At 37.1% G+C, this 11,104-nt stretch overlaps 1 protein-coding gene across 1 annotated transcript in view; it reads right to left on the minus strand.

Annotated features, from left to right (window-relative positions):
* The window catches only part of LOC107713732 (diacylglycerol kinase eta-like), an 89,566-nt gene that overhangs the window by 40,280 nt on the left and 38,182 nt on the right, over positions 1-11,104 (minus strand). The window contains exons 6-10 of the mRNA XM_016519339.1: positions 6,525-6,628; positions 5,571-5,703; positions 1,254-1,360; positions 1,013-1,138; positions 825-927 (exon numbers count right to left, since the gene is read on the minus strand). Coding sequence (XP_016374825.1) covers positions 825-927; positions 1,013-1,138; positions 1,254-1,360; positions 5,571-5,703; positions 6,525-6,628 — 573 coding nt within the window. The remainder of the gene's footprint in view (positions 1-824; positions 928-1,012; positions 1,139-1,253; positions 1,361-5,570; positions 5,704-6,524; positions 6,629-11,104) is intronic.

Below are 11,104 nucleotides of genomic sequence, written 5' to 3' on the forward strand. Positions count from 1 at the left end.
AAAAAAAAAAAAAAAATGTAATAAAAAAAAAACTGAAAATGTAGTATTAAAAGAATGAAAATTATAAATAAATAAATAAATAATCTAAAATAAACAGTAAAAAAAAGGTTAGTGGACATTCAGAACAACCTGTTTTATAGCTTGCTTGCTTATGTATGTATGTATGTATTTATTTATTTACTTATTTATTTATGTCTGTATGTATTCTAATTTTACTGAGATTATAACCTCCAAAAAAGTGAGCCATAATAATAATAATAATAATAATAATAATTTCATTAAAAAAATAAAAGATGAATAAATCCTATGACCATTTAAATTATCCTCACCCCAATACAGTATAAATACAATATAAATAATATCATTTAAATTAATAAATTAAATTAATATTTTGCGCAAAGACACATAGTAGTAGTAGTAGTAATAATAATAATAATAATAATGTGTTATTTATAAACACCTTTCCCAAGCTCAAGGTTGCTTATGTAATAATAATAATAATTTTAAAAATAAAAAAATGAATAAATACAATAGCCATTTTAATTATTCTCACTCAAATACAGCATTTAAATGAATAAATTAAATTATTATTTTGCACAAAATGCATATTAATAATTGCTTACATAATAATAATAATACATTCATTTTAAAAATAAAAAATGTATAAATAATATGACCATGTTCTTATTTAAATACAGCATATTTATTGTAGAAATCATATTATTCATATTAATAAATTAAATGAATATTCATCAATATTTATGTGTATAAACTGACTAGAATAATCCCTCTTGAAGTCACTCTTGTGAAAAGAAAAGTCTTACCGTCCGAGTCGATGCTGTTGAGGGCGGTAGGGGGGATGATGGACACTTTGCACTGGCCGAGGGGACATTTACGGGGGTAGAGATCCATGCATGCCGTGTGCACCTGTCCAAGCACAGACAGCTTTTAGAGTTCACAAGCTCTTTGAACTCAAATAGTCATAAGGGATTCTGGGATATGTAGTTCATACCATGGCTTTGCACCACAAACAACGCCAGTCCTGCAAGCGCAGCACGCTGCCACAGGTTTTGTCGCAAACGGCACACTTAGCACTGACAGGCAGGTTGCCTTCCAGCCATTGGTGTGGCATCGCAATCTACAGGAACAGAATATAATAAAAATGTACACCAGCAGACCCATAGACCAGACTTCTGCTATTCAATCAAAGGTTATGCATTAGCTCACTGAACTACGGGCTTTATGAGACTCACCCCATCCTCGTCCTCAATGATGTCCTTGCCGATAGAGGCCAACGTTGTCCATTTGCAGTTGTTGGTGGCCCTGACTGCGCATCTTTTGTGGGCCTTGAATTTACACACTGCAAGAGAGTAATGAGAAAATTTCTTATGAGTCTGGCCAGCAGTAATCTTGAGCTGCTTCTACGACAATCAAGTATTTCCATTTCAGCAGAAGAAATATGAGGTGATAAAAGACGTCTGGAAAATGCTTCTTAAATCAAGCTAAAATTAAACTGCACAATATACAGTGATCAACTGAGGGGAACACTGAAGAAGTACTTGAAAATCCAAATGCTAATAACTAACTCCTTTCTTTAATCAAAGAACAGGGTCACGAGGAGAGAACAAGCACTGTACAAATAATCATTATCTGTCATTCTGATGGATTGGCTTTCTGTCAGGCTCTATTATAATTCTTTGTTATTTTCATGTTCCTAAAACATGTATTGCATGTATTAATCAAAAATACAGTAAAATTGTAAAATATTATTACAATTTAAAATAACCGTTGTCTATTGCAATATCTTTTCAAATGTAATTTATTCCTGTGATGCAAAGCTGAATTTTCAGCATCATTACTCCAGTCTTTTGTGTCACATGCTCAAGACATTTTTTATTATTATCAATGTTGAAAACAGTTGTGCTGCTTAATATTTTTGTGATTTTTTTTCCAGGATTCTTCATAAAGTTCCAGCATTTATTTGAAATAGATCAATTGAATAGATAAATGTCTTTACTGTCACTTTTGATCATTTTAATGTGTCCTTGCTGATTTAAAAAAAAATTGGCAATAACACATGCATTATTATTTTTCAAGTTTAAGTGACAAAAAAATCTACAAATCTACATTTCTAATCTCTATTAGCATCCATTACTCTAGAAGTCTTTCTAAAGTATGGAAACAATGTCCATCTTATTTTTTTTATCCATCATGACAAAGTATTTTATATTATCTATTAATTTCTTCTAAATTCTGGAAACTTTTGGCTAACTCAACCTCTAAACCACACGGGTGCTGTTTTTGTCCTCACCAGTGGTGTGGGTGAGGTATAATAAACTAATGACCGACAGTTCTTTGTTGATTTCCTCTATTAAATTGCATTGCAGGTCTAATCAAGTTAGCAAAGTTCATCTGGTCGTTTCCAGAAGGAGAATTAAGTGGCTGATTGATTGGCTGGCTGGCTTCCTCCTCCATAATGTACACGTCAGCACATTATCGTGGCCACCTCCATTCCTATGAACTTAAAATGTACCCTCAGCCGTTTCCCGACACAGATGCTGCAATCAGTGCAGATATCTCTACAAGAGAACTAGAAAAAAACATCCTGTACGTTCAGGGTCCGAGCTGTTCTGTACAAGCAGGGCTGATTGGCGCCCACAGTCCAAGAATCAGACCCTGAAAAAGCCTCAAATCCAGTTAAATCAGCCCATCTCAGTGCCTGAGCGCATTACGCCTCCATATGCTGCCGGGGCTTCTAATGTCCTGCAGGATTACACAGATTTGTGGCGACACGGCTAATCACGACAGCGCAGAGGCACATTTAGCCCAGCCAAGCCCTGCCAGCCGGGACGCCACACAGTCACCACAGAAAGTGTTTCCTCCCTGGCGTATTCCAGCAGCAGAGTGGATACTGCATGGGCTGATCGGGGCTGTTTACGGGAAAGGAAGCTCAGCGCTCACGGTATGTCAGACCCTGAGAATTTCCACTTTCTACAATGCTGTTTCTCAATAATAAATGAGGAGCCTCATCTATTGAGACGAGACGAGCGAGCGCGCGTCCTCTTCAGAGAATCAGACCGCTAATCAGAGAGCGCTTCATTTCGCTTGGGCTCCGCACTCATCTTGTAATCAGAGCTGGACTACACTCAGACCATTTCACATGGCTCTGAAAACAAATCTCCAATAAATCACTCTAATGTCATTTTCAGGGCTGTTAGCAAACCATTTACAGACAATTCAGTAATGCCAAGTAAACGTAAGACTGTTTACGATGCGCTGCTAATGGACAGGATGTCTCTGTCAAATTAGAGAGTGAGAAATATCGAGTTTGCCTCTTTTGTTGGGGCCCATGTCTCACATCATTCCTTATTGATTGGCTGCTGCAGGAAATCGAAGTGAAATATAAGCAGCAATAATCGTTCTAAACTTCAAGTCTCTCAACTTGGTCAACCCTGCTGAAAAGACCAGTGTAGACCTGCATGAATTCCCATGCTGGACCAAACTGGTCAGAACTGGCTGGTGAAGCTGGTTAAGCTAGTAAAGAAGCTTTGTTGGGACACCAGCGCATCAAAACATATGCTGCTCACCCGCTGACCACTGAAGTCTGGCCTTTGTGACCATGTTAATTCCCAGTGCCTTGTTTGGCCAACATGATTATGTGTAACCAATTTAGAGTTGTAGTACTGGTGCTTGTAAGACCGGAGAAGAGTCCACAATCATATTTTCAGGGTCTTGGTCTTCTCAGGAGCAGTTGGGCTCTTGTTTTGACTCTGACACGACCCACTTCAGTTCTCATTTTTGACTCGGACTCTGCCCTTTTTTTGGCCTCTATCTTGATCTGGACTCAACCCTGTTCTGTTCTCGGTTTTGACTTAAACTTGACCCTGTTCTGGTTTCAATCTTGACTCGGACTGAACCCTCTTCAGGTCTCTGTGTCAGTCGACGCATGCGTTGTGAACGTGCATCAAAGTCTGACATGGAAGAGAAGAAATTGTTGAATAAATTCATTATTTTTTGTTTTCTTTGTGCACAAAAAGTATTCTCGTAGCTTCATAAAATTCAGGTTGAACCACAGATGTCACATGGACTATTTTATTGATGTCCTTACTACCATAGTTGTGTTGCTGTCTATGCAGGGTCAGAAAGCTCTTGGATTTCATCAAAAATATCTTAATTTGTGTTCCGAAGATGAACGAACGTCTTACGGGTTTGGAACGTCATGAGGATGAGTAATTAATGACAGAATTTTCATTTTTGGGTGAACTATCCCTTTAAGTATCGGTCTTGACTCGGACTCGACCATCTTCCAGTCCTGATCTGGACTCAGACTCAACCCTCTTCTGGTCTTCGTCTTAATCCAGACTCAACCTACTCAGGTCTCGATCAGGACTCCAGACTCGAATGAGCTGGTCTCGACTACAAAATCAAGCTTGAGTTGATTTTACAAGAATATGAACTAATTTCCAATGAACTACACTTTGGAAGTCAATAAGCTGATATGATTAAGAAATAATGATGCATGCTTGCTACTATATATCAAGAAAACCTTCATCTGTGACTATAGCTGCCTCCAAGTCATGTTGGAATGATCACATTTTTCATTGTGGATGTTGATTGTACAATTTAATTTGGATGCATAAAGTATTGTGTACTATTAATGAAAATTAGAGATGAAGCATGTCAGAAAATACTACCTATTTAGCCAGGTAATGAAGCAGATACTTTGCAGCAGTGCAAGAAAGACAAATATATAAAGCAACAACTACAGACCTAAACTATCTTAATTTTGTTGCATTAGTGCTAAAATGCTTCCTGTATTTGTCAATAAGCCAAAAAGACAGGAAGAAATATGAAATTGCTTAACACAAGCATTTCTTCTGTCCAGATCAAAATTCGATTAGAAGAAGGTACCTCCGGAGACAGGAAGTAAAGCAGAATTTGGATTCGGACGTGCCTTGATGCCTTCCTGCCTTAGAATTCTGCCTCCGAAGGCAGCATTTTAGAGTTTTCGGACACAGCCGATGTCACACCATTAGCATGCATAATGCATGATCCTGGATGCAGTATTTTTAGTGAGAGTGTTTTAATCTGCCAGCATGTACTTTGAGGTGCTTCTGCATGTAGTTGACAAATAACTAAAAAAATAGCCACAAACTTCAACATCAAGATTTTATATGAAAACAAAATATATAGAAAATACCTTTTCCAAGAATTCCAAGAATGTACAAGGGAAAGTATATATTTTATAATTGTCAATCATCTTTGACGATAGTGGTCCTGACAGAAAGACAGATACCCGGCGTCAGTGTATCGATTTATTATTGCATTGCGTTTCCGTCCGGATCTTTTCCCCACCTCAATTAGCTGTGCTTCTGCACTAAGTAGCTCTGACCAGTGCAACCCACTCTAATGTAGCCCTGAGCCATTTCTGACCACCCTTGACCAACTTTGATGAAAATATGACACCTTTGGGGAAGGACAGTGAGCGGAGCGGAGCAGCTCCATAATCAAAGAGGGATTATCCGACATACGGGTTTGAGAAAGAGAGAGAGAGATGGGCAGACACCTACCTTCACAAGAGAGGCCATGAGAAGTGACCCCTGAGAGGCTGTCCCGACAGACGTTACAGAAGGTAGGACGAGCGTGGGAGCAGGCATACCAGTTGTGCATCCCTGAGAAATGTTCCACATTAAACTGTGCCGTCTAACAAAGGAGAAGTTAAGACAAATTGGCAGCGCCAGGATAAGACTTTTTCAGAGCCCTTAAAATAAAGGCTACGTTTTTCAGCTCTCATATACACACACATGCAACACACACAGACTGACACACATTTAATAACCACAGGGGTACGACACGCAACCCTCCTGCATGCAATATCACACCGCGGCTCTCCCTGACAACAGGTATCCCCCTGTGCTCCCGGCATGGGCATCTACCTGCAGCACCCTGATGCAACAGGACAGTGATTTAAGAGGCCAGTTGTCGGTTTGATGTATCTTGAATATTAAAACGATTGAATAGGGAGGATGGTGCCCGCAGTCAGAGGTGCCAGCAGAGCGCTGGAGTTCTGGGTGTGGTATTGCAGAACACGGGGGCTGAGAGTCTTACATAACCATCTTCATCTCAAGTGAGCGTACACTCAACGCTGCAGTCCGCACTTTCATTTACTGGTGTCAGATGCTAAAAGCCACCACATGCACACATGCACAATTAGAGTTGGCGAATTAGCAACAACAATCAGAGCAAAATTCCCTTTTTCCAGAACTATTTTTAAATGGATAACATGATATGTATGCATAATATTTCATTATGAGAGAAGAGGAAATCTGAAAGGAGGTCCGTTTAGAAGCTGGATTTGAACAAACAAAGCATGTGGCGAAATACACAGGACCTGATTGAAAACAGTTAAGGGGATTCTAAGGCATGCATATTCAGCTTCTAATTTCCAAGGAAGTGTGTTTGAAAAACAACAAACGTGCAGAACGATAGTTCAAGATGCAACTCAAGTCAAACTGCGCTCTTACCTCGTAATGCTCTCTGGACTGAACCGATTTCAGCGAGCTGATCCAGTCCTCCATTTCTTTCCTGTTCTCGGCGCACAGGATAAGCCTTCGGAACGGTGTAATTAAGGTTGAGCTTTTGATTAGCATATTTGGTGTGCTCTGTGTGTGTGTTCATTGATCAGCGCTTATATGTGAAAGTTTTGGTTGAATGGACTTTCAATGAAGGGACAAAAATTGCTCAGGTTTCATCTTAATTTGTGTTTTGAAGAGGAATGAAAGTCTTATGGATTTTGGATTGTTAACAGAATTTTCTTTTTTAGGTGAACTATCCCTTTAAGTAGTCTGAAAATGTGAATTAAAACAGACAAATGAGATTATTTTGATATATAGTAAAAGCAAGAAAACGAATGTGGACAGCTGAGATGATTTGCTTGGGAAATTTGACGCAAAAGTTTTGAGTTCACATTGAAAGCTCTGACTTTTGATTTCAGACTCTGTAGTCTGAACAACATTGTTCAGATCTTTTTTGCACGGTGTAATTACCTACAGGGAGACAGAGATCCGGGGAGATGCTGACTGCGACTGACTATGAGATCTCCCCCTTCCCACTCTTTAAGACAAGGCTCGGGACACATTTCCAATTTGCTCTCCTTTAGTCTCATTTCTGTCTAGAAGATTCTTGCTTGTGCTATGCCTGACCGAAATCGTTGCATTAAAACACTGTTATAATATTTACTTGTTCCTATTCTTCACATCTATAATGAGCTGTCATCACAAATCCTCCTTTAGCACAACTGTCAATGTTCTCAGCTAATTATAAAGAGCTGTAAAAGAACCTTGTATTCCTGGCTGCAATAATGAGCTCACATGGATGTGATAGATAAAACCCATCTGTTCCTGTTATTAATGCCTCAACCATAAGTTGCTTCACTCATTTTTGGAAAACCAGCCATAACCATTTGGCATGGTGGGGAATGAATCGTCTCTAATTAGGTTTTGCCTAGCTGGCTTCTACAGTTTTCAGAGGTGTGGTTACCAGATAAACAACGCTATCACTGTTACACAACGGCATACAATCTCCCTATGAGAAAACGCAGTGGCTGTAGCTGCTGCATGAGTGGATTACAGGAGAATGCACTGAAGATATCCACTAACAGCAGCAGAGGTGCTGAGAGAGAATCACAAATGCAACAGAGTAATGTGGATGTCAATGTTGTAGCTCATTATGTTTGCCATTTGGACGGCGGGTGAAGACAGCTTCATCCACGGCTTGTTATGCCTTGCTGTTTTTTCAGTGCTGTTGGATCTGAGTGTTTTTGTGGCATAATAATGTTGATTAGAAACTTCAACTCATCTTATTTTGAATGGTGCTACATAAAAAATTGGCATTGATATTTAAATGATTATTTTATTATATGTCCAGGTTCAGGTCAATGACAAAAAACTGTGTCCATGATAAAGAAAAGGAAAAATCTTTTGAAACACATCATACATTTAAAAAAAATGTTTAAATGTAATGAGTCATGACATACTAATATGTCATGTGGTGTAACTGTCAAATAAAAACAAAACAAATTGCATTATTATTTATTTAAATCCAGAAGTAAACACACTTTATTTATTATTTTTGATATTTAAATGATTATTTTATTATATGCCCAGGTTCAGGTCAATGACAAAAAACTGTGTCCATGATAAAGAAAAGGAAAAATCTTTTGAAACACATCATACATTTTTAAAAAAAAATTTAAATGTAATGAGTCATGACATACTAATATGTCATGTGGTGTAACTGTCAAATAAAAACAAAACAAATTGCATTATTATTTATTTAAATCCAGAAGTAAACACACTTTATTCATTATTTAAGAAATAAGATATTGAATATATTTTTTAAGATAAAAAAAGTATATATTTTAACTAATATCTTGTGAATTACTAATTCATAAATATAAGTAATTCATAAGGTTTTATGCCTTATCTGGTGTAACATGCCACATGACATGTTACACCAGAACTGACCTTTCCATGTCATAAAAAGTTCAAATTATCATATATTTTAAGAAATTTATTGAAACACAGTCTTAAGGGTCTGAAGGGGCCTTCTCTACAATTTCTTGCTTTATTTAAATTTTTTTCTGCATGTTTCTGTATACTGCTGGTTGTACCACATGACTTTCTGTCAGTGAAGCTTCTTTAGTACAATTGTATCACCCTGAAATATTTGACTGTATGCCGCAAAAATCAAAATTAATTTTAAATTTTTTTTTAAATAACAACACAATCAACATTTTTATGTATTTTATAAATAAATGATTAGATTCTGAAATAAATTCATCTCAATCAGCATTTCACCACAAATGCGGTCAGTAGTGGCCAATTTGTACTGAACCCAAAATATAAATTGAAATGTCAACTCACATTGCATAAATGCTAAATAAGAACAATCTTAGTAATTTTATTTCTAGCAGTCGTCCGTATTTAATGAGATAACTCCTTTAAGGTGACTCTTTTGTCCAACCAGAAAAGGTCATTTGAAGCGTAGAGTGTCTCTGGCGGCTGTCCAATCATCTGAGGAGCCTCTTCTACAGGAAGACACTGGAATCTCGGAAGCCTCCTTCGTAAATCCCACCCTGTGCCAGTGCACCACGCAGCTGCTATGTAAGGCTTCAGTTGTCCTTTACTATAGCTTGTAAATAACAAGTTATCTGCAAGGCATGTTTAGCAGTGCAGCGCGGAACTGTGAAGGGCAGTTCAGTCCGAGAGCTGCGTGTGTAGCGCAGCACAGTTTCATGTTTATTTATATGTTCACCATAGATACTGCAGATCTAAACCACAAGCATGAGAGGCTGCGTATCTTCTACAAAAATAGTCACACTGTCCAGGCTGCACTGTCAGCCGCTGGAATTTTCCAGGCTAATTATTTCATTACTTATAGAGCTATCCGATTAATTTTTGTTGCCAGAAACATACCTATCAATCTCCATGGCCGGCCTTGATGCAGTAATCACATTAGCATTCATCTTTCTCCCTTACACAAACACAGGCAACTCCCAGCTCATCCGTGCCAGCCACTTACTCTAAAAGCCTCTTCAACCGCTCATGCTGAGGACACGGCAACTTCACTGAGCGATTTCTCTTGTGGGCCATCGCTGCAGTTCATGATTACATTCAAATGGAGTTTAGACAAACTAGAAAAAGATTTCACTCTTTTACAACGACGGGGTGGCCAATCTGAAACCAGTTCTGGGCCTTCATACAAGGGATGGGTCACAATAGTTGACTAGTCAACTAGTTATCCAACAAATGACAAGCTGATAAGTGAGATCGTTTTAGAGAATTACATTGTCGTAAAAAAGCAATTCAATGATAACAAATTGTCAATAAATGTGGGTAAAAACAGTATGAGTACATTACACTCTGAAATTTATCAAATCAACAGTATTTGTGTAAAATAAAAATTGCACATTAACTACCACAGTTCAGGGTTATTATAGTTAACCAAAACAAAATCCATAAAAATGTTACTTGAAGTAAAGACAAAATAACTAAAACTGAAATAAAAAATGTATAAAAACAAAAACAATCCAGACATAAAAAGCCAAAAAATACAAAAATTAATAAAAACTAATTAAAAATATGAATACAATCTGTAGTAGTATCATAATAATATTAAAATAACACTGCCACAGTTTGCGGTGGCAAACAAAATGGCATCGGTTGGCTGACACAATTCTTAAATTCATCTATTTGCAAAGTTAGTACTTGACATCTATTTTTTATTTCTATGTTATGGGGAAAGACTATCATGCCCTGAAGTTTTGATTTTATGACTATTTTCTACATTGTATTCTCATTGATATAGCAATCTATATGTACTTTTTAATTAAGTGGTATTAAAATGAATACATTGTAATTAAAATAATGTTTGATATGAACATTTATTACTAGAGCCCGACCGATATGGGTTTTTTGGGGCCGATACCTACCGATACATCGATATATCGGCCGATATTCTTTGTGTATATTATAGTACATTAACAGTCAAAAGTTTGGACACTTTCCCATTCGTGTGTCCAAACATTTGACTGGTACTATATATAGAATACAGTATAAACAGAATATATATACATAAACAGCCATGAAACAACATACAGAACTACCAAATTTTGCTATAAGTTTGATTGCATCATATAATAATGGCTGTTAATAGTGTTCATCGCCTGTTTGATTACGTCTTTAATAGATTTTTCCATACATTAACTGACAGTCACCACTGATAAGCTACTACTAAATATTGTAGAAACCTAATTTGCTGTAAAGTTGCTTTGAAACGATTTGTATTGTGAAAAGCACTATACAAATAAACTTGAATAAACACATTTTTTGCAATGATCACTCAAATGTGGTGATCAAACACTTATAATGATGTGACAGAGATACGTAATGGAGGCACGGCATTTAACAATTTAACAATAAACTTTATTATCCTGAATGAGTCTGACATCAGTGTACTGAACAGTAAAGTTGAAGTTTATTCAACTTTAATTCAATTCAATTCCATCCAACTTTATTCCTTTGAAGTTTATTTCACTTCGGAA

The sequence above is a fragment of the Sinocyclocheilus rhinocerous genome, unplaced genomic scaffold (genome assembly GCF_001515625.1).
Source record: "Sinocyclocheilus rhinocerous isolate Xijiao unplaced genomic scaffold, SAMN03320098_v1.1 scaffold2584, whole genome shotgun sequence".
Taxonomy (NCBI): domain Eukaryota; kingdom Metazoa; phylum Chordata; class Actinopteri; order Cypriniformes; family Cyprinidae; genus Sinocyclocheilus; species Sinocyclocheilus rhinocerous.